The sequence below is a fragment of the Phaenicophaeus curvirostris genome, chromosome 11, assembly GCF_032191515.1.
Source record: "Phaenicophaeus curvirostris isolate KB17595 chromosome 11, BPBGC_Pcur_1.0, whole genome shotgun sequence".
NCBI lineage: Eukaryota > Metazoa > Chordata > Aves > Cuculiformes > Cuculidae > Phaenicophaeus > Phaenicophaeus curvirostris.
Genome location: NC_091402.1, coordinates 22772758 through 22799317, shown reverse-complemented (window position 1 = coordinate 22799317; position 26560 = coordinate 22772758). Strand labels below are relative to the sequence as shown.

General features: G+C 70.2%; 6 protein-coding genes across 7 annotated transcripts; 2 read left to right on the top strand and 4 right to left on the bottom strand.

Annotated features, from left to right (window-relative positions):
- Window positions 1-87: 87 nt before the first annotated feature.
- On the bottom strand, window positions 88-7009 carry CDHR4 (cadherin related family member 4). The gene is made up of 22 exons (XM_069866241.1): window positions 6597-7009; window positions 6295-6540; window positions 5785-5981; window positions 5221-5241; window positions 4873-5096; window positions 4641-4803; window positions 4481-4566; window positions 4264-4359; window positions 4029-4132; window positions 3821-3957; window positions 3575-3740; window positions 3341-3491; window positions 3015-3117; window positions 2593-2808; window positions 2383-2522; window positions 2159-2303; window positions 1885-2087; window positions 1669-1808; window positions 1549-1584; window positions 477-543; window positions 369-399; window positions 88-226 (listed from the first exon to the last, which is right to left on the bottom strand). Exons 1-22 carry the CDS (start codon window positions 7007-7009, stop codon window positions 171-173), a joined length of 3141 nt encoding a protein of 1046 aa, XP_069722342.1. The 3' UTR covers window positions 88-170.
- A 174-nt stretch (window positions 7010-7183) lies between these two features.
- On the top strand, window positions 7184-9258 carry INKA1 (inka box actin regulator 1). Its single transcript, XM_069866239.1, has 2 exons — window positions 7184-7414; window positions 8323-9258. The coding sequence occupies exons 1-2, from the start codon at window positions 7184-7186 to the stop codon at window positions 9184-9186; spliced, it is 1095 nt and encodes a 364-aa protein (XP_069722340.1). The 3' UTR covers window positions 9187-9258.
- A 69-nt stretch (window positions 9259-9327) lies between these two features.
- On the bottom strand, window positions 9328-17124 carry UBA7 (ubiquitin like modifier activating enzyme 7). Its single transcript, XM_069866238.1, has 24 exons — window positions 17081-17124; window positions 16832-16997; window positions 16027-16161; window positions 15845-15951; window positions 15592-15682; window positions 15358-15499; window positions 15163-15260; window positions 14911-15057; window positions 14673-14831; window positions 14417-14524; window positions 14256-14336; window positions 14018-14173; window positions 13748-13913; window positions 13475-13671; window positions 13191-13255; window positions 12882-13065; window positions 12714-12788; window positions 12225-12411; window positions 11939-12045; window positions 11748-11834; window positions 11488-11679; window positions 9961-10062; window positions 9782-9882; window positions 9328-9502 (listed from the first exon to the last, which is right to left on the bottom strand). Exons 1-24 carry the CDS (start codon window positions 17122-17124, stop codon window positions 9376-9378), a joined length of 3024 nt encoding a protein of 1007 aa, XP_069722339.1. The 3' UTR covers window positions 9328-9375.
- Window positions 17125-18470: 1346 nt separating this feature from the next.
- Window positions 18471-19541, top strand: TCTA (T cell leukemia translocation altered). Its single transcript, XM_069865959.1, has 2 exons — window positions 18471-18830; window positions 19426-19541. The coding sequence occupies exons 1-2, from the start codon at window positions 18496-18498 to the stop codon at window positions 19466-19468; spliced, it is 378 nt and encodes a 125-aa protein (XP_069722060.1). The 5' UTR covers window positions 18471-18495; the 3' UTR covers window positions 19469-19541.
- An 11-nt stretch (window positions 19542-19552) lies between these two features.
- Window positions 19553-21772, bottom strand: AMT (aminomethyltransferase). Its single transcript, XM_069866237.1, has 8 exons — window positions 21506-21772; window positions 21349-21429; window positions 20946-21077; window positions 20728-20806; window positions 20430-20575; window positions 20166-20346; window positions 19882-20037; window positions 19553-19769 (listed from the first exon to the last, which is right to left on the bottom strand). The coding sequence occupies exons 1-8, from the start codon at window positions 21770-21772 to the stop codon at window positions 19591-19593; spliced, it is 1221 nt and encodes a 406-aa protein (XP_069722338.1). The 3' UTR covers window positions 19553-19590.
- Window positions 21773-22758: 986 nt separating this feature from the next.
- On the bottom strand, window positions 22759-26051 carry NICN1 (nicolin 1, tubulin polyglutamylase complex subunit). 2 transcript variants are annotated; one of them, XM_069865956.1, is made up of 7 exons: window positions 25881-26051; window positions 25252-25416; window positions 24909-25022; window positions 24688-24759; window positions 24213-24326; window positions 23321-23425; window positions 22759-23180 (listed from the first exon to the last, which is right to left on the bottom strand). In XM_069865956.1, exons 1-7 carry the CDS (start codon window positions 26025-26027, stop codon window positions 23139-23141), a joined length of 759 nt encoding a protein of 252 aa, XP_069722057.1. In that variant the 5' UTR covers window positions 26028-26051; the 3' UTR covers window positions 22759-23138. The 2 variants fall into 2 exon arrangements, with proteins under 2 accessions (XP_069722057.1, XP_069722058.1); XM_069865957.1 differs by lacking the exon at window positions 24213-24326 and having other exon boundaries at window positions 22760-23180.
- Window positions 26052-26560: the final 509 nt, after the last annotated feature.

Genomic DNA, 26560 nt, shown 5'->3' with positions numbered 1-26560 from the left:
CTGCTTGGCCCCAGCGCTGCCCACGGCCACCACGGCAGCGGGGGAAATGTCTGCCACCATTTATTGGCTCCATTTATTGGCTCCAGCGAGTTTGGCCGTGGAGGAGGAATTCCATCCTCCTCCTGGGCCCAAGAGCCACGCTGCAATCGTCCCTCGCCGGGTCGAGCCGCTCAGACCCAGCGCCGTGCCCCAGTCACGCTGTTGAACAGATAGTCCCTGCCGGTGCCTGGGACGGGGCACAGTGCTCAGCAGGTGCCCTGCAGGTGCCGCCCGGGCACTGCTGCTGGTGCCCGTCTGGCCGTCCCCCCGTCCCCTCTGCCTTGACGGGTGCAGCCCGAGGCCGAGGGGCTGCGGGACAGGGCACTCACGCGGGTCCCGGGCTCGGCCGTCGAACTGCCCCTGAGAGGAGAGCCAGAAGAGGTGCTGGGTGCCTCCCGCAGCCCTGGCAGGGCCCTCGCCGCACGGCACACACTTACCTGGCTGTCCATGGGGAAACGGCCCCGTTCCTCCTCGACGCCTCTCTGCTCTGCTGCCTCCCGCGAGCTGCCAAGGGGCCGAGGAGAGGCCACGCTGTCGGTGACAGGTCCCTGGCCTCGACCCCAAGGGGTTCTGCCCGAAGCGGGACGCCAGCCAGGCTTTGCACTGCCAGCTGTCCCCACCGAGCCTGTCACCCCCACTCATTGCAGCCTACCTGACCGTCCCCTCACCCAGACCACGTGTCTCTCCAGCGTGGCCCTGGGTGCCAAAGGGGACTGAAGCAGGGGCTGTGCTTCCCCAAGCACCCAAACCTTCCAGAGATGCCCCAGGGCATCGAGCCCGGCTGCCAGCATCCCAGCTTGTTCCCCACCACTGTGCTCAGAGGATGCTGTGCTGGGGGAGCTGCAGCCCTGGACCCCCTCGCAGCCAGCGCTGCCCACAGAGGCTGAGCCCAGGTCTTCTCCCTCTCATGGTCACTACAGCTGCAGTGCCACCAAGCACCGTGTCCCCAGCCTCGCCAACAAGCGTGGATCCAGCCATGCATCGCCCTGGGGCAGTTACGCTGCCGGAGGCGGTTGTTCTCCTGCCCACAGGCTTCATTCCTCCTCCTCGCCATGCAGACGCCCAGCACAGGCTGGGCCAGCTCCGGTGCCTCCCTGGACTCACTCATCTGCTGCCGTCCCCCCCTGGTTCATCCTCCCGGGATGCCTTCCCTGGCAAACCAGGACTCATCTGCTGAACCGCAGCAGCCCCAGCGCCAGGCTCCATCCCTGCAGCACACAGCAGCGCCAGCGCTGCGCCATCGCACCCTGCCCACCGCAGAGCTTCTACCCCAGCCCAGTCACCGACACGGCTGTCCCCCGGCCAAATCCCCTTCTCTGCACCCGTGGCTCCGGTCAGCGCTGCTCCCTCGCCCTGGCACAGTGACCCACGGGCCACAGCCAGACGCGGGGGGTACATTAAACACCCACCACATGCTGTGTGTCCCCATCTGCCTGCGCAGGCACCGTGGGAGCCAACACGCAGGCTGCCCCTTCCTGCCGATACAAACCCCGGCCACCCAGCACCCACCTCTTGCCCAGGAGCGGTTTGCTGCGGACTCGGTGGCTGCAGGAGGAGCAGAAGGCAGCTGTGAGCCCCTGGCCTCGCTCGTCTCGCCGTGCTGTGCTGTGCCACGGGGCTCGGGCTCACCTGTACAGCAGGCTCCGTACCACGCAGCCCAGGGCCGCCAGCAGCAGCGTGCCAGACACGGTCAGCACAGCCACAAACCAGGCCGGCGGGTGCCACACCGCCTCTGTCCGCGTGATGACCCGTGGCTCCCTCCGTGGTGTCTGCAGAGGGGTAGGGTGAGGGTGGCATGCGAGCGATGGGGGCCTAATGGACCCCAAAGCACCAGGCTGGGCTCACCGTGTGCTGGGAGGTGGTGCTGGGTGGCACCGGGGTGCTCCGGGGGGTGACGTGCACCACCAGTGCCACCACGGTGCTGCGGTGGCGGGCACTGGGGCTGCCCCACACCTCCACCAGCAGCACATAGGTGCGGGGCTCAGCCAGGTCATCAGGGATGTAGAGGAGGGTGTTTCCCTCCAGCCGAAAGCGTCCGTCCTCGTTGCCTGGACAAGAGGGTCTCCTCAGTGCCGCACCAGGGTGAGGGGCTGTGTCAGGCCGTGGCTTGGCCACTCACCTCCAGTGATGGTGTACGCCAGCGTGGTGCCGTCGGGGCTGCCCTGGCACGCCAGGCGGGTGACAGGCTGGCGGCTGCCCAGCCTGGCCGTGATGCGCAGCTCCTGCACCTCGGGGGTGCACAGCGGCGCCTGGGCCAGCACGGCCTGCCAAGAGCAGGGAGAAGCTGTACGGCACCCCGGTGTTTGCACCCACCACGGTTCACCCACCCGCTCGCACCCACACCTGCAGGCGCACGGACACGTTGCACAGGCAGCTCCAGCGCTTTGCTGGGTTCAGGTCGTTGCGGGTGTCCCTCAGCCGCACCACCAGCCTGTAGCCCTTGTGGCGCTGGGAGTCCAGGGGTCCCACCACGCGGAGCTCACCTGCGGGGCAGCGTGAGCTGCTGGGCACCCGGGGGTGCCACGAGGGCTGGGGAAGGAGCCGGGCTCTCACCAGTGCGCGTGTCGATGGAGAAGGGCTGTGAGGGGTCAGGGTCCCCCTCCAGGCTGTACTCCAGGCTGTCCGGCGGGTAGTCGCGGTCGGTACCGGCCACACGCCCCACGGCACTCCCGAAAGGCGCCGTCTCCAGCACAGTGAAGGCGGCATCGTCAGGGCACGTTGGTGTGAATTCATTGACGGGTGTCACCGCCACGAGCACGGGCACGTGGGCTGCGCAGCACACACCGGCTCAGCTGCGCTGGCACCACCCTGCAGCCCGCACCAGGCTGTCCCCAGAGAGGGACACGGGGGCCGTGGCACCGCCCCTGGGGTGGCATCCCTGGGGCAGCAACGTTTCCTTTGCAACCTGCCAGTCTAGGGGTTGGGAAGGGGCTTTTCCTTCCCCCCCGATGCACCCCAGGGGCGCGGGCACTCACTGCTCCGCGGGGGCTGCTCTCCCGCTGTCACCACGATGGTGGCACTGAACTGGAAGCCCACGGCGGCCGCAGCCGCTGAGTCATAGTCCAGGGTGGTGTTGACCTGCCAAGCCAGGGCAGGGGAGTCAGGCAGAGCCGGGCTCTCCCGCAAAGCCAAAGTGGCTTATAAAAGCCGGGGTGTCACACAAAGCCAGTGTATCCCTCAAATCCAGAATGTCCCCATAGCCAGTGTGCCCCACAAAGCCAGGGTGTCCCACAAAGCTGCGATGCCCAGGGGAGCAGGAGGGAGCAAGGAGACCCAAGCTCCATCCCCGGGCACTGCCCACCTGCAGCCGCGGCCCGTCCATGCGGAAGAGGAAGCGAGAGGCGAGGGGCTCCTCGAGGGCGTAGCGCAGGGACCCCTCATCACCCGCGGGGTCGGAGCACCTTAGTGTCACCAGGGTGCTCCCGGGGGACACCGTCTCGGGCACCTGGGACCTGTGGCAGGGTGGCCTCTGGCTCAGCTCCTGTCCCCCATGTCCCAGGCGTGGCGGAGCGCTCCCGCTCCCCCCGAACCGTACACAAAGATGGCTGGGACGCAGCTGGGTGCGCGCCGGTCCCTCCCTTGCACGGTGATGTTCAGCGTGGTGGTGGCGTGGTCGGCGGGGTGCAGCGCGTTGTACGCCCGAACGAGGAGGCGTGCGTGGGCCACCTCCAGCCGGCGAGTGCTGCGGATCTCGCCCGTCACTGCAGGAGACGGCACGGCCTCGTGCCGGGCACCGCGATGGGGACAAGGTGGCCCTGAGACCCCCTGCCACCCTGCTCACCCTCGTCGATGGTGAAGAGCGCGGGCACCGTGAGAGCCAGGATAGCGTAGCGTACGTCGTCACCGCTGGCGTGGACTTGTGTGACCACCTCCAAAGGACCAATGCCCTCCAGCACCGTCACAGCGCGCTGCGGCTCGCTGCGGCACAGACAGGCAGCGTGGCACGGCCCGGTGCCACCAGCACCCCCACCCAGCCCAGCCCCACTCACGGGAAGGTGACACGGGGACGGCGTGGTGGCAGCACCTCCACCCTCACGGCCCCGCTGCAGTTGTGCCCGAGACGGTCCAGCACCTCGATCTCCAGCCTGAAGGTCTGTGCGGGACAACCCCAAGTGGCACCAGGGACAGGGAACAGGACAGAGACAGGGATGGGGGACAAGGGGCAGGGATGGGGATTAGGATAGTGACAGGGGAAGATGGGTTGGGATGGGAACAGAGACCCACCTGGTTGTCCTCGCTGCGGTCGAAGCCGGCGGCTGGCGCCAGCACTAAGCCCTGGCGTGTGAGCGTGAGCGGCGTGTCGTGGTTTCGGAGCCTGAACTGCAGACAGGCAGCTGGTGGGAGGAGGGAGGGAGCCCCTGTCCCCTACACCTGAGCCCCCACCATCCCCACAGCTGCTCCCTCCTGCACGGCTGTGAGCGTGGGGACAGCCGCCACTCACCGTCAGCCCGCCGAGCGGCTGTGGCAGCACCGCGTACAGGGGCGTCCGGGGCGCCACGTCCGCCAGCACCCGCACCGTGTCCCCCTCTGTGGCACAGAGTGGCCGTGGAGCCCAGTGCCAGCAGCACCGCAGCCCCCGCCGCCTGCGCCCCGACTCCTACCTGCGCTGGCGAAGGGGCCATCACAGCGCAGCACCTGCCCCGCCGTCACCCGCACAAAGAGCGGCTTTTCCACGATGCCCTCACCAGGACAGGAGGCCCGCAGGGTCACATTGTACTGGTTCACCTGGTTGGCATCGAGCTGGGCTCCTGCACGCAGCGTCACCTGCCGTGGGGACACGGTGCTCAGCGGGGTGCCCAGGGGTCCCACCCTGGCACCCGTCTCCTGACGCACCTCTGCACGAAACGTGGCAGCGGCCGTGGTGTCAGCACCGACCGCGACGAGGTTGAAGGGGTGTCCGGGCTCAGTGCCGAGCAGGGTGACATCGGGGCTGCTGCTCGCGTTGGTGCAGGACACGGCCACCTCGGCCACGCGGCTGCCCGGCACCGCGTCCTCGCTCAGGGACACCACACGCGGCAGGTCAGGCAGGGCTGGTGGGAGACGCCAGGGACCGATGGCTCATACCCAGCATCACTGATGGCTCGTGCGGCCGTGCCGAGGGCTTGCGTCTCCTGCACCCAGGCACACGCGGGCACAGTCTCCCTGCCAGGCACAGCGCAGCCCAGGACATCACGCTCTTACCTGCTGCCTTGACCAAAGTCCCTGCAAAGAGGAGAATGTGACCTCAGCCTGCCGAATGTGTCCCGGCAATGCCCTGGGGAGGCCCCAGAGACGCCCCCATGATGCTCCAGAAGTGCCCCAGTGGTGCCTGGATATAATATGCCCAAACAATATCCCCCAAATGCCCCAGGAATGGCTCAGTGATGCCTTGGTGATACCCAGCAATGCCTCCAAGATGCCCCAGTGATGCTCCCAAGATGCCCCAGTGATGCTTTAGTGATCCCCAGTGATATCCCAAAGATGCCCCCGTGATGCCTTGGTGATCCCCAGCGATGCCTCCTCCCTGCCTGAACCCATCCAGGCAGCTGCCAGCCCCTCTGCCCACCCTGGGATCCACCCCAGGCACGTGGGGACAACTGTCATGAGTCTGTCCCCTGTTCCCCTCCTCTCAGTCCCCACCCAGGGTCTGGCAAAGGGTGCCCCCAATGCTGTGAGCCTGAAATGCCTACCTGGAGCCCGCAGGCTGAGCAGGAGGAGGAGGGAGAGGTGTCTGTGCATGCCCATGGCTGGCTGGCTGTTTGGGACAAGCCGGAGCTCGTTGCCCGGGTGCCGGGCACACCCGGCGCAGCGTCACGCCGACCACGCGCAGCCGCCAGCCCGGCCGCAGGGCAGGGACGGGGCATGGTCCCGGTGACCCCGGCTCCCGCTGGTCCCTCTCGCCCAGCCCGGGGTGCCAGCCCCAGCCGGTGAGGGCAGGCAGCGATGCTGCTCGGCGTTTGCCGCTGCCCCGACGCGCAGCGTGCCCGGGAGCCGGGACAATTAGCTGGGAGGTAATTTTTGGCCACGTTCTGCTTCATTTGCAAACCAGAGCCGCTTTGCCAGCAGTTCCCATTAAGCACTATTAGCTCCAATTAATAAGAGCTGGCACAGCCCCTGTGGCCAGGGTCACCCACCCCTCCTCCCAGACTCAACTTGGGCAGCCTGGTGGCTGTGGTGCCTCCGCCAGGGCCCTGGACCGAGGCTGCCCCTGCGTCCCGGGACACCCGCTGCCCGTGGGGCTGGGTGCCACCAACCGGTGCCCCGGGTGCCGCTCACCCAGGGGTGCCCTGTCTCACGGTGCCGCGTCTGAGTGGTGCCCAGTCGTGAGAGATGCTGAGCCCCATGGTGCCCAGGACCAGGCGCTGCTGGCCGCACGATGCCTGGTCCCACCATGGCCAAGCCCGAGCGGCGCCCAGGACAGTGGTGACCGTGGGTGAGCGGTGCCCGGTGCCCTGTGCCACCGGTGCCCGGTGCTGCGGTGCCGGAGAGCAGGTGGTGCCTGTGTCCAAGCGGTGCCTGATGCTGCAGGGATGGGTCCGGGGGTGCCCGTGCCTGGGGGTGCCCGTGGCTGGGGATACCCGGTGCCCAGTGCCAGTGGCTGAGCGGTGCCCAGTGCTTGATATGCGTGGCTGGGGGTGCCCCGTGCTGTGGTGCCCAAAGTCAGAGGGTGCCCATGGCTGGGGGTGCCCAGTGCCCAGTGCCGGTGGCTGAGTGGTGCCCAGTGCTTGGTATCCGTGCCTGGGGGTGCCTGGTGCCTGGGGGTGCCCATGGCTGGGTGTGCCCATGGCTGGCGGCTGAGTGGTGCCTGGTGCTCGATATCCGTGGCTGGGGGTGCCCGGTGCCCGTTGCTGCCAGTGTCCGAGCGCTGCCTGGTGCCCAGTGCCCTGTGCCCCCGGTGCTGCGGTGCCGGAGGGCAGGTAGTGGCTGTGTCCAAGCGGTGCCTGGTGCTGCAGGGATGGGTCCGGGGGTGCCCGTGGCTGGGGGTGCCCATGGCTGGAGGTGCCCGGTGCCGGCGGCTAAGCAGTGCCCGGTGCTCGATATCTGTGGCTGGGGGTGCCCGGTGCCCGATGCCTGAGAGAGTGCGGGGGTGCCCGGTGCTGGCGGCTGAGTGGTGCCTGGTGCTCGGTATCCGTGGCTGAGCGGTGCCCGGTGCCCGGGGGTGCCCATGGCTGGGGGTGCCCGGTGCCCAGTGCCGGCGGCTGAGCGCTGCCCGGTGCCCGGTCGGGGCGGGGCCGGGGGGCGGGGCTCACGTTCCCGCGGCTCCATTGGCGGCGGCGGCCCGGGGCGGGGCCCCAGCGGCCCGGGAGGCGGCGGGCACGGCCGGGAGCGGCGGCGCTCGGAGCGTCCGGCCCCGGCGATGCGGAGCGCCCGCCCCGAGCCGCGCGGCCCCGACACGGTGAGAGGGACGGGGGAGCGTGTCGGGGCGGGGACGGGGGGACACGGGCGCTCGGAGGCGATCCGGGGGGCACCGGGGGCGCTCGCGTCCGGAGGGACCCGGGTGTCCGCGGGGACCCGGAGGGCGCGGCGGGGACGCTCCTGCCCGTCGGTCGGGGGCCCCGCACGGAGCTGGCGGCCCGGCCCGAGGTGACGGGGCCGCCCCCGGACGGGGTCCCCGCGTCCCCGGCTCCGGGCGGGGCGGGCGGAGGGTCCCGGGCGGCGGGGAGGGGCCGGGGGGCCGCGGGGCCGCGACGGGAACGAGCGCGCTGCCCGCCGGCTGCGAGCGGAACGCGGACCCGACACCCTCGGGGCTTCGGGGTTCAGACAATAGCGGCTCGAGAGCGACCAGCCGGCCCGGCTGCGCTCCCCGGGGACCGGGGGGGACCGGCTCCTCCGTGCCCCACGGCTCCTCCGTGACCCCCGGCTGCTCGGTGCCCCCCGGTTCCTCCGTCTCCCCCACTTCCCCCGTGCCCCCCGGTTCCCCCATCTCCCCCAGTTCCCCTGTGCCCCCCGGTTCCTCCGTCTCTCCCAGTTCCGCTGTGCCCCCTGGTTCCTCTGGTTCCCCCATCTCCCCTAGTTCCTCCGTGACCCCCGGTTCCCCTGCCTCCCCCGGTTCCCCCGTGCCGCCCGGCTGCTCCTCTCCTCGCCCGCAGGCTCGGCCGGGCTGGGTGCCGGCTTGCTCACCCGACAAGCCGCTGCACGCCGCCCGCTGCGCGCGGGAGCGCGAGGCCCGGGGCCGCGGGCAGGCTGGGACCCGTCCCCGTCCCCGTCCCCGCCCGCTCACCGAGCCACCCGGGACAGGGGACGGCGCTGGGGGTGCTGGTGGAGGGAGCGGGCACCCCCCTGACCTGCCCCCTTTCTCCGCAGCGCTGTCGTCGAGACGCGGCGTCGCGGGAGCACGTGCCCGGCACGCGGCAGGCGTCGCAGCGCCCCGGCGGGGCGGCAGGGCCGTCCCCACGCCCCCCGCGCCCCGGCTCGGCGAGGGACTCGGCCTGCAGCCTGGAGCCCGGTGGCGAGGAAGAGGACGGGGGGGGCCCAGCCGCACGCTCCCCCCCGGCCAGCGAGCGCAGCCTGGAGTTTGACTCGGGGTACTCGGAGGCGTCGGGGAGCACGTGGCGGGAGGACGAGGTGCCCGTGCGGCGCCGGCACCCGCCACCCTGCCAGCGGGCGCACCGGCTCTCGGCCGGCCCCGCCGCCCCCCCGCCCGCACCCGCCCGCCGCGCACGCCCCAAATCCACCTCGGACGCCTGCCTGGAGCAGTGGCGCGCGCTGGAGCCGGCCGACACGCAGGACTGGACCGTGGCGCTGCTGTCGCAGAGCCGGAACCGGCAGCCCCTGGTGCTGGGCGACAACTGCTTTGCCGACCTGGTGGAGAACTGGATGGACCTGCCCGAGGTGGGCACCGAAACCCGGCGCCGAGCGCCCGCCGAGCCGTCCCGCCGCCTGGCCAAGCCACCCGCCTTCCTGCTCAGCCTCTCGGGCAACGTCCGCCGCAAGCTGGCCAGCATGGCCAGGCCGCGGGGTGCCGAGGGAGCCCGGCCGGGCGGCCGCGACCCCACCAAGCGCTTCTCCTGCCCGCTGGGGCTGGGGGGGCAGCCCAAGGGCGCCTGCTTCCACCAGTCCCACAGCAACATCGCCCAGCTGGCCACGGACTTCCACCGCTTCACCGCGCTTATGAACAGCCGCAGCCGCCAGCCCATCATCTGTAACGACGTTATCGGCTACATTTAGCCCTGCCCGCCGCCGCCTGCACCCTCCGCTGTAAATAAACCCCCGTTTTGTATGGTACAGGCACAGCGACGTTCATCACGGGGGCTGCCTGCTCCAGGCAGGGGCACGCAGAGTTCTGTGCAATGAACTGCGCACCAGAGCTCATTGCGCAGCTTTTAATGCACAGGGCAGGGGTTGCTGCCCCCCAGCTCAGGGTAGGGAGCAGAGCAGAGGGGGACGGGCATCACCAGCCTCAGCATCCTCTCCCTCGCACACATAGAACAGCTGCAGCTCCCGCTGCCGCAGCTCCCCGGAATCCTCCAGGTTCTCAGATATCCTGTTGCAGAGAAAGGGGGTTTGGGGGATGCTGGTTTTTCCTTCCAGCTCAGCCGGGAGCCCCAGAGGCGCTGAGGTCCCCCCGGGGTGCCCGGGCAGGCTGGGGGGATGCGGGGGCCAGCAGCAAGGGGCCGGGCAGGGGTCCTGCCACGGGAAGCGCTGCCGGCAGGATGTTTATCCAGCAGCCGGCAGGGAGCTGGGCTGCAGCTGGAGCTGCTCAGGACGGAGGGAGACGGGTCTGGCAGCCCCCTCAGTGCAGGATCAGGCCCCACAGACCTACCTCTGCGCCCGCTGCCGAGCCTGTTCCTCCTCGTCTGCCCCCTTGTCGTAGAGCACCGTGTGGCCGCGCAGGAGCATGGTCACAGTCCAGCCATGTGTCCCCTGTGCGAAGCGGGTGTCAGGACCCGTCCCTGTGCTCCCCAGGGTGACGCCGTCGGGTGCTGCGCGCGTGGGGCTCACCTGCAGCCAGTCCAGCACCTCCTGCACCGTCATCTCCTGCCCGTCTGCGCCGACCGCCCGCAGCTCCAGCCGGTCCCAGCAGCTCCACTGCCGCCCGCCGTACTGCCGGGGAAGCAGGGGGTGATGCCAGCACTGGCACCCCAGGCCCCTGCCCCATGGCACGGGGAAGGCAGGGCACGAGGGCTGGGGACAGCAGTGCTGGGGACAGCGGGACCGCGGGCTCAGAGGGCAAGAGCTGTCGCTCCAGCACCGCAGGGGACAGGGTTGGGGCCGCTGCTGCCCCAGCCCCAGGCCAGAAAGGGCTCACAAAGGGCCATTGAAGAGCTGCCCAACCCCATACAATCGCCTCTTCTCATGCCCACGGCCCCTCGACCTCCGCTCCGGCCCGAGGGGGCCAGCGAGGCGCTGGCTGTGGCCCCGCGCCGTCTGGCACGGCCGCCCTGCCATCTGCCCTCGCCGCAGGCTGCGCTGGGCTCTGCCGAGTGCTGCTGCGACCCTCCGGAAGGAGCGTTCGCACCTGGCAGCTCTCCCCTCCTGCCTTCTGCTGCCTTCTCACCTCTCCGCCTGCTCGGTCCTGCTGGGGTGGAAGGGGCTTAACCCCATCCTCACCCGCCCAGCACAGGGGGAACGCCACTTCCCACCGCGACGCGCATCCCTGCGGCCGAGGCTCCCCGAGGTGGGCTCCCCGGGACGCAGCTCACGCCCAGCGGGCCTCGGGGACACGTGCTGCCACCACGGCCAAGCACAAAATGTCGTGCCTGGCACCCTCGCCCCGGGACGGGGCCACGCGAGGAACAGCGCCAACCGCTGCGGGTGGGATGGCCGAGGGCGGCCGGCGGGGCGTGGGGCGCAAAGGGGCCACGGGGAGGCCAGGACGCCCCAAGCGATGCCGGAGCAAGCACGAAGCAGCGGAATCGCTTCCCTCCCCCTCTTCCTTTCCTGGCCCTGGGCCCCCCAGGCCAATCTGGTTCCAATCGGCGCTTCCTGCCGTGCCGGAAGGGCTGCCTCGCACGCCATAAACCCCCAGACAAAGGGGCCTCTATCGCCCAGACGGTCCCAATCTGGGCCTGCCCGCGCTCCCCCTCCCCGGCAGCGCGCCTGGACCCCCGGCCCCGCTCCCGGCCTCGTGCCAGCTGTGGCCGCCACAGCTGGTTTCCATAACCAGATGTGCGCAGCCGCAAGGCCCCTGGTCTCCTGGCCACGGGCTCCCCGTGGGGCCCGCTGTGGGGTCTCTCAGCCCCATGGGCGCCCCAGGGTGCCCCGCTTGGGCCCGAAGCCAGAGCGAGTGGGGCGGTGGCGGCTCGGTGCCAGGGGGTGGCTGCAGGGAGGCGCTGGCTCCTTGCTGCACGGCGGCACAGCCGGCCTGCGGCAGCGGCACCGCATCCCAAGCCCCACAGGGAGAGCTGCCTCGCCTGCGCAGCCACCTCCTCGCTCCTGGGTCCCCCTGGCATCGCCCCACGGCAGCTGCCACCAGCCAAGACCCTGGGATGTCCCCAACCTGCCATGCCCCAGGGGCGAGGGTCCTACCCGGTAGGTGTGGGGCGGCAGGGGCTGGCCTCGGAGCAGCCGGCAGTCGGACAGGTTGAGGTGGCTGTTGCGGTAGCAGCTGACGTCCCGGCACCCCCACACCAGCTTGTAAACCTCCAGGCACGCCAGCCCGGCCACGGCCGCCGTGGTGGTGATGATGGCGGGCACGATCCGCCCGACGATCCGCTTGCTCTGAGGACGGGAGGGATGTCACCGGCTGCCCAGCACAGACAGGAACCCCACGGGCTACCCCTTCTCACCGTCAGCCAGTCAGCAGGGGGGATACCGTAGTTCTCCGCGCGCAGGTTGGATGCTGCTGTGATGAAGTTTATGTGGATGTCATTGTCCTGCAGGGAAGGGCATGGGGACATCAGCATCTCATGGGGACATTGGTGTCCCACAGCCACCACACCCCCGAGCTGAGTGAGGCCACCTGCCCAGCCCTGGGTACCTTCTCAAAGTGGATGGGCTCCATCAGGGGCACCTGAACCTCAGCCCCTACCAGCTCCTGTCTCCTCTGTGCCAGGTCCTGGATGAGGTTCTCCAGGTGCCTGTGGTCTGGGGACACAGGGAACCGGGGCTGGAATGCCTGCACTGGGGCATTGTGGGGACATAGCCCTGGGGAGCACAGCCACTCCGAGTCCTGCTTCTCCTGGGTGGTGGGACAGGGACGAGCACCTGGAGCCCCACCACCACCAGGCTGGACGCAGGGAACCCATGGGCACAGGTAGCCTCACCCGCTGGCACCTGCGCCTCCTCCTGCTCCTCCACAAGAGGGATCTGGAGCCCATCCTGGGACACGAAGGGCGGCAGGACCACGCTGGAGAGGATGGCCAGGGCAGCCTCCCGGTCACTGCATGGGGGCACCCTGTGTGCTTGGGCAAAGAGGTGGGCGGCAGCCAGGATGTACTCCAGGTGTGTGTCCTGCGGGGCAGAGCAAGGGCTAGGGGGCACTCACTGCGCTGGCCCACAAGCCCACCAGCCAGAGGCTGCCTGTGCTGCCACAAGCAGACAGATCAGGCAGACAGCCTGGCTTTGCCCCAGGGTGGGGATGGAGGTGCCTCTCCTCCTCCTCCTCCTCTGTCCCCAGCACACGTGTCAACTGTCCCCAGCTGGCCAGGGGACAGGGACAGACCCTCCCCAAGACAGGCCATGGCAGACAGAGCACGACTGCAGCCCAGCACCCCCTGTACCCCGGCACAGGCTCGGCTCACCCCGGCACTCACGTTGTCGGGGTTGAACAGCAGCGGGTGGGGGCAGCTCCTGTCCCCTGTCCAGAAGGGGACACCCGGGCTGGTTTCCTGGCACAGGGAAGAGCAGAGTTAGGTCTGGGGACATGTTCCCTGGCACAGGGGAGAGCTGTGTGGTGCCAGCTCCACAGGCGCTGGGCTCACATGCTCTGGGGGGAAGGTGTGCAGCAGCTGGGCGATGGCATCGTGGTAGCGGCTCTGCCAGTGCCGGCGGGCCCAGCGCACGCAGTCCTGCCAGTCCCGTGGCCGCTCCTGCAGGCTGCCCCGCACTCGCTCCAGGACCTCCAGGGCCTTCCTTGCTGGCAGCTGCTCCGGGAAAGCCGGGTCTCTGCAAAACCAGGTGACGCCGCTGCTGGCCCAGGAGCAAAAGGACACAGAGCTCTGTCCCCCTCTCTTCATTCCCAGCAGGGCTGGCAGCCCCTCTCCTGGCACCACTCTCCCATGCCCACTCACTCCATGAAGCGGTTGACATGCTCCGCGGGCAGCTGGAAGAGCCCCTCGAACTCATCGCGGGCCCACTGCGGAGGGGGAGCGGGTGTCGGGCACCAGGACCCCCTCCTCGTGCCCCGCAGCCTGAGCCCAGGGGAGGGAAAGGCTGTGCCGGGGCCTGGGCTGGTGGCAGAGCCGGGGCTGCCAGCAGGAAGCAGCTGGGGCCGTATCCTGCCTGCAGTCCAAGACCCGGAGTGGGAAATGGGAAAGGAAGACAAAGGTCCCAGTGCCTTGGCAGCACAGCCTACCTGCAGCGTGTGCTGGATGGTGCGGGGGAAGAAGCGCAGGGTGCAGAGTGGGATGGCGCCGTCCCCGGGGTCGCCGGCTGGTTCCAGCGGCTTGGTGACAGCGGGCACCATGCCCAGCACGTTCCCCCGCAGCCCCTCGGTGCCCGAGTCCAGCAGCGGCGTGAGGCAACGCAGGCAGCGGCTCTCCAGGTAGCTGCCTGCGGGGAGCCGGGGGTGCTGGGAACCGAGGGACGCGGCCAGGGGCTCGGCCCCTTTCCCCTCCGCGGCACTCACGGGCCTCCAGGGTGTCCAGGGCGCTGGCGACACCGTCCAGGCGCCGGAAGAAGTCATCCCCGTAGAGCTGCTCAGAGGTGGGTCCCACCTGGTTCTGGTGAGCCGTCACCTTGACATCGGGGTTCATGCGCCGCACAGCTGCCGCGGCCACCGACGACTTCGGCTTCTGCCAGGGAGAGATGGGGTGGGCAGCTCTCCCACACCCCACAGTCCTGGGGAACCCTCGGGGCAGCCGAGGTGCCCTTCAGGGATGCTCGGACAACACCTCACCGATATATCCGCCGAGCGGTACAGGAGCTGCCGGGGGAGGTTGGAGAGGGCGACGGTGTCCATGTCGGTGACGATGAGGTCCCCGTCTGGCCCCGCCGCCAGCCCCATCATGGCAAAGTTTTTCAGCAGCTCGCAGCCGATGGCGCCGGCTCCCACCTGCCGGGGCAGAGCCGCTGCAGCTCCCGGCGTGCCGGACGGCTGCTCTGCAGCCTCTCCCGGCCCTTCCCCAGCTCCTCACCACCAGGTACTTCTGGCGGCCCAGCAGCTCCTGGAAGGCAGCCCCGAAGACGGCGATCTGGCCGTCGTAGCGAGATCCCCTCTGCTGGGACGGAGGAGCCGCATGAGTGTGTGCGGCTGTGGCACCTCGGTCCCCAGGAGGGGCTCGGCACGCGCTCTCACCGGGGCGCAGTCCTCCTCCGTCAGCTCCGCAGCCCCTTCCAGCGCCAGGCACTCCAGGGCATCCAAGTACAGCCACTGCTCCAGGGGCACGAACTTGGCGGTGATGGCCTGGGGCGAGCGGGGCTGTTGGCTGCATGGCCAGCGGGGTCTGTGTACCCCTGCCCGGCCCACGCAGGCAGCGAGTGCCCTCTCACGGCCACTGAACGCCTCCGGGTGTGACCACGGGACCCCAGGCTCGGACCCCCGCCCCACACACCTTCAGCGCCTCCTGGGCCGCCAGGGCCCCGACAACGGAGGCCACAGGGCACAAGTCCCCCGCGCTCACGCTGGTGAAGCCTCGCACGACATCCTCGTCCAGGGGACTCTGCTGCATCCCCAGGCTCCGCGCCAGCTCCAGCACCCGTGCGGTGTCCGCCTGCGGGCAGAGTTGGGGGGCAGCCCCGGGTAGGGGAGTGGGGACCGGGGGGACGCGCGGGGGCAGGACGGGGACTCACTGGTGCCCTGGGCCGGGGCAGGCGGCCCTGCTCCTCACGGAAAGCGTGCAGGGCTTGGAAAGCAGCGTGCAGGCTGCGGCTGCGTGGCACCTCTTTGGCACTCGCCACCTGGATCTTGGGCTCCGCCAGCGCTCGGCGCAGGGGCTCCTGCCAGCACCACACCGGGGCTCAGGCGAGCGCTTCCCCGGGCCACCCGCGGCAGAGCAGTGTCACGGTGCCGGTGCCAGCACTGTGGGGCCGCGGGGCACTTACGTAGGAGTGCACCTCGGGCAGCCGGACCTGCGAGACCAGGCCCCCGCCGCGGTAGGGCGAGAAGGAGCTGGTGTCACCGATCTCCAACCTGAAGGCATCTGGGGATGAGAGAGGGATGGATGGCGTGGTTGCTGTCAACGACTTGAGGAGTTCTTGACCCTGCGCCAGGCCAGGTGGGACCTCCTGGGGGCTCACCCAGCACTCGCACGGGCACGGGCTCCCGCCCGTTCAGCTCCGTCATCCCCTCCACGCCAGAAAACGTCACCAGGTCACCGTCGCAGAAGGGGTGGCCACGGCCGCCCTCTGTCCCCACGCACGTCACCACGCCGGGGCTGCCCTGAGGAGCGCAGGGACGTGTGGGCCGCAGAGATAAAGCCACTCAAGGCAGCAGCGGCGTGCCGGGGGAGCCTGCCGAGCCCACGCTCCTACTTGGGAGATGTGCTGCACGGCGCCGCTCACTGGGTCCCCCTCCGCTGGGTCATCAACGACAAAGCGCTCCCCAAAGTCGCAGAACAGCTGCCTGGAGAGGACCGATAAGGTTTTTCCCCGGGAGAGCTGCCTCAACAAGCTGCTCCAGCGCTGCCAGGTCCTGCCCGGGGACACGGGCGGCAGCGCAGGGCAGGAGGCTCTGGGGATGAGCCGAGGCAGAGCCGCAGGGGACCCTGTGGCACAGACCCCTTACCCTGCCAGCCCCTTGGCATCGGCCACGATGAAGCAGATGCCGCGGGCATGGCAGAAATCTCCGATGCGGAGCTGCTGCTCCAGCGGGGACTCGGTCAGCAGCACCACCTGCAGCAGGGCTGTCAGCGGGTGCCCCCGTCCCGGGGGTTCCGGGGGGTCCCGGGGGCAGGGGCACAGCCTCACCTGGAAGGAGGCGAGAAAAGCCTCCGACAGCTCCCCGGTGTGAGCGGCCACCGCCACGGAGGGGTTCAGCTCAGCCAGCACCCGCCGCGACGCCTCTGCACGGTTCCGGCCCACGTCGCTCTCCGTCAGGAGGAACTGTCGGGTGGGCGCGTAGCGGGGCCCCCCGTGAGCTCGGGGCGCTGCACGGGGCCCTGCAGGTGGGGGGGCCACTGCCGGGGGCACACGTGACGACGAGGGGCACCTTGGGCTGTGCCTCCCCAGGGACCTCAGCCTGGAGCTGTCACTGGGAGCCCCCACCCCGCACTCACACCTGCGACACCCCAGCTCCACCCTGGACTGGTACTGGGACCCCAGTCCATACCAGTACCTGTTACCGGGACACCAGGCTGTGCACACAGCCACCAGGGGGACCCTCAGCTGTACCTGTACCCATTATTGGGACCCTCATCCTCACCACTACCCATTATGGGGATCCCCCCCTCACCTGTACCCATTCCTGGGACCCTCACCTGTACCTGTACCCATTCCTAGGACCCTCCCCCTTACCTGTACTGATTCCTAGGACCCTCCCCCTCACCTGTACCCACTCCTGGGACCCTCCCCTGTACCTGTACCCATTATCGGGACGCTCCCCTGTACCCGCACTCATTCCAAGGACCCTTCCCCTCACCTGTACCCATTCCTGGGACCTTCCCCCTCACCTCTACCGATTCCTAGGACCCTCCCCCTCACCTGCACCCACTCCTGGGACCCTCCCCGGTGCCCGTTCCCGGGCCCCTCCCCCGGTGCCACCGCCCCCCGGTACCTGCTGGCCGAGGTCGGCGGTGCGGGTCTCGCCGCGATCGTGCAGGACGACGCGCCCGGTCCCCGCCAGCACGAGCGCGGCCGCCGCCTGGGCTCCGGTACCGCGCAGCCCCGACACCAGCGCCGCCGCCCCGGGCAGCCGCCGGGCGCCGCCGCCCAGCACCAACCTGCGGGGAGCGAGGGGTGGGGGGGGGGTGACCGTCAGCGGGACCGGGGGCACCGGGACCACCGCCCCCGCCCCGGCACTCACAGCTGCCGCGAGTACCGCCCCGCGGAGCCGCCGCCGCCCGACATCGCGGAGCCGCCGCCGGGGCCACGCCCGCTACCTGGGCCCAGGCCGCGCCCCCACGGGCGGTACCACCCCCCGCAGCCACCGCCCCCCGCTCAGGCCCCGCCCCCACAGCGGCCCCGCCCATCGCTGGGGTCCCGCCCGCCCCAGCGGGTCCGACCGGCCACGGCCCCGATCAGGCCCCGCCCACACCGCGGCCTCATAGAATGACCAGGTTGGAAGAGACCCACCGGATCATCGAGTCCAACCGTCCCCGTCAATCACTAACCCATGTCCCTCAGCACCTCGGCCACCCGGCCCTTAAACCCCTCCAGGGAAGGGGACTCAACCCCCTCCCTGGGCAGCCTCTGCCAGGGACCAATCACCCTTTCCGGGAAAAATTTCTTCCTGATATCTAGCCTGACCCTCCCCTGGTGGAGCTTGAGGCCATTCCCTCTTGTCCTGTCCCCTGTTACTTGGAAGAAGAGGCCAGCACCCTCCTCTCTACAACCTCCTTTCAGGTAGTTGTAGAGAGCAATGAGGTCTCCCCTCAGCCTCCTCTTCTCCAGGCTAAACACCCCCAGCTCTCTCAGCCGTTCCTCGTAAGGCCTGTTCTCCAGCCCCCTCACCAGCTTTGTTGCTCTTCTCTGGACTCGCTCCAGAGCCTCAACATCCTTCTTGTGGTGAGGGGCCCAGAACTGAACACAGGATTCGAGGAGCGGTCTCCCCAGGGCCGAGTCCAGAGAGAGAATAACCTCCCTGGACCTGCTGGTCACGCCGTTTCTGATCCAAGCCAAGATGCCATTGGCCTTCTTGGCCACCTGGGCCACTGCTGGCTCATGTTCAGTCACTGTCAACCAACACCCCCAGGTCCCTCTCCTCCAGGCAGTTTCCAGCCAGACTTCTCCTAGTCTGTAGCTGCTCAGGGTTGTTGTGCCCCGAGTGCAGGACCCGGCATTTGGCCTTGTTAAACCTCATCCCGTTGGTCTCAGCCCATGGATCCAGCCTGTTCAGATCCCTTTGCAGAGCCTCCCGACCCTCCAGCAGATCCAGCTTCCACCCAGCTTAGTGTCGTCCGCAAACTTGCTAAGGGTGCACTCGATGCCTTCCTCCAGGTCATTGATAAAGACACTGAACAGGGCTGGACCCAGCCCTGAGCCCTGGGGACACCCCTTGTCACTGGCCTCCAGCCGGAGTTAACTCCATCTCCCACCACTCTCTGGGCCCTCCAGCCAACCAGTTTCCCCTCATCACCAGGCCCCGCCCCCCTACGTCATCAACGCGCGCCGCCCCTGATCAGGCCACGCCCACTCTGCGCGCCCCTCTCGCGAGGCCCCGCCCCTTCGCGTCACGCACGCGCCGGCCCCGCCGAGGCCCCCAGGCCCGTGGCGGCGGCGATGGCGGCGCCGGTGCCGTGGGAGGCGCCGTGGCGGGCGCTGGGCGCGCTGGGCCGGGAGCTGGCGGCCGAGTGGGCGGCGCAGGACGTGCGGGCCGCGCTGTGCCAGCTGCTGCTGCTCTGGCTCGGCCTCAGCCTGCTGGGCGTGCGCCTGGCCTGGCGCGCCTACGGCGGGGCGGTGGCCGCGCTCTGCTACCGGACCGGGCCCGCCGCCCGCCGCCCCCCCGGCCCCGGCCCCGCCACCGGCCCCGGCCCCGCGCGGCCCCGCGCGCACTCGCTGTCCCCCGCCGGCCCGCCCGGACGCGACGGCGCCGCCGAGCGGCACTGCCCGCCCCGGTGAGTCCCGGCCCGCTCGGCACCGCGCTCCGGGGCGCCAACGGCCCTGCCCCGCCGGTACCGGGACGCTGCCACCCCCGCTGCCACCCCCGCCGCCACCCAGACCCGCGCCGCTGCTGCCCCCGCTGCCACCCGCACGGCCCTGCACAGCCAGAGCCCTCCTGCTGCCCCCCAAACCGCTGCCCCCCAGTAAGCACCCCCCTAGCCGCCCCCAAAACCAGTGCTCCCCAGTAAGCACCCCCCCAGCTGCCCCCAAACCAGTGCTCCCCAGTAAGCACTGCCCCAGCTGCCCCCCAAACTAGTGCCCCCCAAACCAGTGCTCCCCAGTAAGCACTGCCCCAGCTGCCCCCCAAACTAGTGCCCCCCAAACCAGTGCTCCCCAGTAAGCACCGCCCCAGCTGCCCCCAAACCAGTGCTCCCCAGTAAGCACCGCCCCTGCTGACTCCCAGACCGCTGCACTACAAACCAGTGTGCCCAGTAAGTGCCCTCCCACTGCACTCTGAAATGCTGCCCCCCAAACCAGTGCTCCCCAGTAAGCGCAGCCCCCGTGCAGTGGTGCCGCCCCAGCCGTGCTCACGCTGTCCCTCTCTTGCAGGGAGGGCTCCACGGCAGAGCTGGCAAAGACACACCGGGAGTGAGGAGCCGGGACGCGCTGGGCACTGCCCGCAGCATTAAATCGCCGCATTAAACCATCGCTGTCAGCGGAGAGGAGGCCGGGGAGTGGGTTGGGGGGCGTTTATTGGGGCCGTGGGGCGCTCCCTCACTTGGCCGTGTAGTACTGGGTGGGCACAAAGGGCATCTTGGTGACGAGCGCCGGGTGCTGCTTCTTCCGCACCTCGACGGTGAGCGCGGTGCCGGCCCGGCTGAGCGCCGTCTCCACGTAGCCCATGGCGATGTTCTTGCCCAGCGAGGGCGAGGGGCAGCCGCTGGTCACTGTGCCTGGGGACGCGGGGGACACGAGGAGGTGAGCAGGGGCCAGCACCCCAGCCTGTCCCCAACTGTGGGCGCAGCTCGGAGCTGAGCCCGTGCCAGCCCCACTGCCCCCACCTACCCACGGGCGTCCCCTCGGGGCCCAGGATGGGCGTGTGGGGCCGGACGGGGGGTCCCACCGACGTCAGCCCCACACGCTTGCGCTTCGGCTTCTCTTTCACTTGCGCCATGATGATCGCCGCGCCGGGGAAGTCCATGGCCACACGCCGGCGCTTCCCTGCGGGGCGGAGATGGACGAGGATCAGCACAGGGATCGCCCACCCGTCGCTGGGCCAGCGGGTCCTGCTCTGGAGATGCCCGCCTGGTCCCTGCACCCTGCTGGGACGTGGGGCTGCCCCAGCCTACCCAGGGTCCAGAGCAGCCCGGCCTCCACAGGCGTGGTGGTCTCATCGATGTCGTTGCCGTAGAGGCAGAGCCCGGCCTCGAGGCGCAGGCTGTCCCTGGCCGCCAGCCCCGCCGGCCACACCTCGGGGACGTCCAGCAGCCGCTTGGCCAGCTCCACCGCGCGCCCCGCGGGCACCGAGATCTGCGGGCACAGGGCGGGCTGAGCGTGGCACGGCACGACCCTCGGTGCCGCAGAGCGGGGTGTCGGCGCGGTGCCGGGGGTACCTCCACGCCGTCCTCCCCGGTGTAGCCGCAGCGCGTGACCCGGCAGCCCGGCACGCCGAAGACCGTGGTGGTGATGCTGTTCATGAAGGACAGCTTGGCCAGGTCATCCGACAGCCCTGCCTGCAGCACCTGCGCCGTGGAGGGACCTGGAGAGGCAGGTGGCTCTGGGGGACCTGGTGTCCGGGGACGGGGGACACGGGGAGGGCACCAGCATCCATCAGGCAAGGGCCGAGCAGAGGGTGCAGTCCGGCACCCGCTGAAGGCTGGACCCTGCGTGGTGATGCCGGGTGCCAGCTACCTTGCAGAGCCAGCAGCGCGTTGTCCAGCACCTCCAGGTGGACGTCGCAGCCGGCCGCCCGCAGCTCCGCCGCTCGGCCCTGCCGGGTGACAGCGCAGCGTGGGGACCAGGCTGGTGCCAGCCCCGCACGTGGCCACGGACGCCACCAAACCAGGGGTGACTCTGCCACTGTGTGTCCTGCCGACCCCACGTCCCGTGGGGCTCGGGCGGCGCCGTACCTGCATGATAGCCAAGTCCTTGTCGGCGCAGCCGGCGTTGGACACGATGTACAGGTAACCTTCCAACGTGTTGGTGACGATGAGATCGTCAACGATGCCGCCTCTCTCGTTGGTGAGCAGCGTCAGGGTGCCCTGTGGGACACGACCCGTGCCGGGGCGCGATGGGTGCCGGCAGGACCCCCAACCCCACTCTAGCAGCTGGGTGCCGGCAGGACCCCATCCCCACTGCTGTCCCTGGGTGCCGGTGGTTGGGACCCTGCTGGTTCCCCAGTGCCGGTGGGATGGGACCCTGCTGGTGTCCCTGGTGCTGGTGGGATGTGTCCCCAGCGGTTCCCCAGAGCCTGTGGCCGTGTCCCCGGTGGATGTGTCCCCGGTGGTGTCCCCGGAGCCGGTGTCCCCGTACCTGGCCGGGGCGCAGCTCGGCGATGTCTCCCACCACGAGGCTCTCGAGGAGGCGGACGCGGTCCCTGCCGCTCACTCGTGTCTGGGGGCGCAGGGGGCGGCGTGAGGCGCTGCGGGGCACCCCCCCGGTGTCCCCCCCATCCCCCCCCGGCCCGTACCTGCGGCATGTGCGACACGTCGAAGAGCGAGCAGCGGCGCCGCGTGTGCAGGTGCGAGCGCAGGTGGCCCGGGTCGTACTGCAGGGGGAGGCTCCAGCCGGCGAACGGCACCATCCTGCCGCCCAGCTCCCGGTGCAGCGCGTCCAGCGGGCTCCGCCGCAGCCCCCCCGGGGCCCCCGGAGCCGCCGGGGCCCCGCTCAGCGCCGCCCGGGCCGGGGGGATCGGCGGCAGCGCCGCGCGGGCCCCGGCGCGCAGCAGCGGCAGCATCCCCGCTCCTCTCCCCTCTCCTCTTCCTCCTCCTCCCCTCTCCTCTTCCTCTTTCCCCCTCCTCCTCCTCCTCCTCCCCCGCTCCGCCCCCGCGGGGCTGGAATCCCGGAGCTGGAAGGGCCCTAAGAGCCCGTCCCCCCCCCTTCCCCAGGACACTCCCTCCCGGCCCCATGGAGCCCCCAGGGATGCGGCAGCCGCCCCTGCTCTGGGCAGCCAGCGCCTCCCCACCCTCATCGTAAAGAATTTCTCCCCAGTGTTTACTTTGAATCTCTCCCCTTCCGATTTAAAGCCGCCCCCCCCCGCCCAGTCACTCCAGGCCTTTGGAAAGGGCCTCCCAGCCCATCCAGCACCCGCTAATCCGAGTCCCCCCCCGCCCCCGCCGTGGCTGCAGGGATGGAGCCCCCAGCCCCGCCCCGGGCAGCCTCAGACACGGCTTCACCGCTCCTGCAATACAGAAACTTTCCTCAATTCCCACCCCCAGGCAGATGAGGCCCTCAGGGATGGTTCAGTAATGGAGAAGTAGCTTGGACTCGATGATCTCAAAGGTCTTTCCCAACCAAACGATTCTGTGACTCTAATCTGAACCTCCCCTGGCACAACTCGAGGCCGGTTCCCCTCATCCTGTCGCTGGTTACATGGGAGAGGAGCCCAGCGCCCACCTCGTTCCAGCCTCCTCTCCAGGAGCTGCGGAGAGCGATGAGGTCTCCCCTCAGCCTCCTCCAGGTTAACAGCCCCAGAGCCCCTGGGATCCAGCCCCTTCCCCAGCTCTGTTCCCTCCTCCAGATGTCTCCGGCTCCACTTCTTGGAGCGAGGGCCCAACGCTGACCCCAGGGTTCGAGGTGTGACCTCCCCAGCGCCGAGGGCAGGGGGACGATCCCTTCCCTGCTCCCACTGGTCCAGAACTGGGAGTGAGAGCTCGGCGAGGGCCGCTGGTGCGGGTCCTGCCCTGGCACAGCCCCCCGGCCCCTTCCCCGACGCACGGGCAGGCTCACGCAGGACAAGGTAGCAGCTTTTAGTCGTGACCTTGTCTCTCCCGTGCCCCTCGGGCCCCTTGCCGGCCCCCACGACCCTCACCCCGCAGGCAGGGCTGGGGGCTGCTCCTGGGGGACACGCAGCGTGCGGGATGCCGGCTGTGCCCACAGCAGCGCCGGGACGTGCCGAGAGCGGCACCGCGGCGGCTGGAGGGCACCGGGAGAGGCCACAGGGGCTGTGGGGCGGCAGCGCTGCCGGGCACAGGAGGAGACGGAGAGGGGGAGCGGGGAGGGCTCGGAGACCCCCAGAGCCGCAGGGATGGAGGTTGTGCACGAGCACCACAGTCTGCTCGGGCCTTGGGAGCACAGAGGAGCCGGGCCCTTCCCGCCGGGGCTCACGTGTAGGAAAGCAGGTTGATATCGTAGCAGCCGTCCACCTGGAAAAGAGAGCAACCGTCGGTGCCGGCACAGCTCCACGGCTTTGCCGGGGGCACCTCACGGCACCGGGAGCCTCCGGGAGGGCTCTCCCTGCAATGCGGCGAGGCCGGAGCTGCTGCTCGCAGGGTGCGGGACTCACGTCGAAGCGGCCGATGCGCGCGGCCGCCTGGCGAGCCCGGATCACCTCCGTCAGCACCCACATCTGCTGCACCTCCGTCGACACCTTCTCCGGGTCAGGGAGCTCCTGGAAAGAAGGGGGCACGATGCTGCGGAGCGCGGGGACGGCCCGGATCGCCCCGGCTGAGGCAGCGGAGGGGCTGGATGGCGCTGCCCGTCGCAGGGCCGGGTGCTGCGGTGACGGTGCCAGCCTGCTGCCCGGCCGGCGGCTCCCCGGCACAGCGTGAGCGTGGCCGAGCTCTAGGGAAACGGGCAGCTGGGGGCAAGGGCGACCCCGTGCCGGCAGCCCGGCCGCGCTGGCAGGCGTCCAGCGCGAGAGGGGAAGACAGATCGCTGGCTAATGATTAAAAACCTAATCGCACAGTCCGGAGTTTCCCAACAGCTCCCTCCGTGGCACTCCCGGGGCTGGGGACAGAAACCCCGCTCCTGGGGACCTTTAGCCAGGCAGGACACGTGGGCTCGGCCGCAGCTCCCCAGACCGGGATAGCTCGAGCCTTCTCCTTGCCCGGCCCTGCCCGCTGCGGGTGCTCGTGGTGACGCTGGGACAGCCGAGCCCGGAGCAAGCCCCGGCATGGCCCAGGATAACGCCCCTTGCCAGGGGGGATGAGGTCCAAGCCACTGGCAAGGACTGGGGGGGTCAGACACCCGAGCAAGGACCGGAGCTCCCGCAGCCGGGCTGGCAGAAGCCTTGCCGCGGCGGCACTGTAAGCACCGCAGCACCAGAGCCCGGCGGCAGAACCGCTGCGGAGGCGCTGGGGCACACGGCATCGCTCCGGGCCCAGCCTGCTTCTCCGGGGAACGCCGGGGGCTGATTCAGCAGGATTCCTGCCCTGCTCTGCCTGGACTTTGCTCACCGAAGGCCGACGGCCGGGCAGATGTGGCTCACGAGCCGTAAACACGCGCCGTGGCTGTGACCTCCCTCTGCCCGCCTGCTGTCCCCGCTGGACGTGCTGCCCAGGGCGCGCCCTCTGCAAAGTGCGGGGGATCAGCCAGGCCGCCCCGTCCCCACGCGTCCCCCTCGCCAGGCCGCCCCGTCCCCACGTGTCCCCTCACCAGGCTGCCCCGTCCCCACGCGTCCCACCCTCCAGCCAAGTGACGCTCCTGCCCCGGGATCAGAGAGCAGGTGGGCTGAAACGTCACCTCAGCCAGCGCATCCCCGGGGAGGTATTTCAAACCACTCTCCGCGTGGGGCAGGCCACGCCGGGGCTCCACGGCTCTCCCTGGTGAGGACCTGGAGCCCACGGGGCGGGGATGGGGCCGGCAGCCTCACCAAGGGCGCCTGCGGGTGCCCCGTGCGGGTCCCTCGTCCCCGCGGTGCCGCTCACTCACCCCGTGCAGGCTGGGCGGCTGCTCCGGAGGCGTCAGCTGGGAGAGCCAGGAGGGGAAATCCTTCGGGGGGCTCTGAAACCGATGCAGAGGGTGATGCGAGGGCCACAGCCCTGCGTCCCCCGGGGGTGCCTGGAGCCCCGGCGCCACAGGGAGCTCCGCCAGGCGCGGGGCTGGGACGGTGGCCTGTCCTGGGACCCCCGGCAGCACCGGCACTCGCTCACCTTCTGTCCCGGGGGGAAAACCTGCAGCTCCTCGATGGTGAAGTTGAGCCAGACCGGAGAGGGCTGGCGCAGGATGAACCGCATCGCCGTCACCTGGTCCATGTCGCACAGCATCTGCCAGGACAAGGATGGGGGGAGCCGTCAGCGCCGCGGGGCCAGCGCCAAAGAGACCCCCAGCCCACCCCAGCGGGAAGGAGCCCCTGGGAAGGTCCCATCGCGGGGGCTGCGGGGCGAGGGGGCACCGCGAGGCCGCCCGGGGGGCTCGATGGGGCGTCAGCACAGGGACCCAGGGAGCCGTGCTGGGGCGCGGGCGATGCCAGGGCTGCCGCCCGGCCGCACCAACCTGGTGTCGGTGGAGGGAGAAGTATTCCTGGGCGCCCTCCTCGGTGTGCGGGCAGGGCATCAGGCGGTAGTCGCGCAGGCAGGTCACCCAGCGGCGCGACCCGGGGCGCTGCACCCGCACGCTGATGAACGCCGTGTAGAAGTTCCTGAAGACGATCTCCTGCACCTGCGGGACCGCGGCCTCAGCCCCACGGCAGCACCCCCGCAGCAGCACCCCCGCCAAACACCACCAGCATCCTCCCGCCATACCGGTACCAGCATCTCCCTCCCCACTCCAGTACTGGGGCTTTCCCTCCCCTGCCAGGACCGGCACCAGCATCCCCCCTATACAGGTACCAGTACCAGCATCCTCTCCCACACTGGTACCAGTATCAGCATCCTCTCCCATTCTGGTACCAGTACCAGCATCCCTCCCCATACAGGTACAAGTACCAGCATCCTTCCCCTACTGGTCCCAGTACCAGCATCCCTTCCCTACTGGTACCAGTACCAGCATCCCTCCCCATACAGGTACAAATACCAGCATCCTCTCCTACACTGGTACCAGTACCAGCATCCCTCCCATCCCGTTATCCCCCCCACCCCGCGGTCCCGGTCCCCGCCCCCGGTCCCGTCCCGGCTCGCACTCACGCGCGCGGGGGCCCCGCGGGGGAAGCGCAGGTCGATGGCGGTGACCCCGTGTCTGCCGGCGCCGCTGCCCCCGCCCAGCGCGATGGCGGCGGGAGGGCGGGGGGCGCCGGGCAGCGGGCACCGGGCGGGCCCCGCCGGCTCCGACATGGCGGCCGCGGCGGGGCGGGGCGGCGCCGGCAGGGGGCGCTGCGGGATGGAGCCGGCAGGGGGCGCTGCGGGGAAGGAGCCGGCAGGGGGCGCTGCGGGGAAGGAGCCGGCAGGGGGCGCTGCGGGGAAGGAGCCGGCAGGGGGCGCTGCGGGGAAGGAGCCGGCGGGGGGCGCTGCGGGGATGGAGCCGGCAGGGGGCGCTGCGGGGACGGAGCCGGCAGGGGGCGCTGCAGGGCGGGGACCAGGGGAGGGGACGGGGCAGGGGCTGGGGGGGCAGCAGCTCTGGGGCTGGGGGGCAGGGGTTGGGGGGCAGGGAATAGGGGTCTGGGGCTGGGGGACAGGGGCTGGGGGGCAGGTGTTGGGGGGTCTGGGGTTGGGGGCAGCAGCTCTGGGGCAGCGGCTGGGGGGCAGGGGGGCGCCCAGGGGTCCCGGAGCTGTATCTGAGGAGGCCGAGCCCCTGCAAGGCACCAGCTCCCTGGCTGCTAAATCTTGTTTGGAATCAACCAGTTCGAGGCCGTATCAAAAATAGTAAA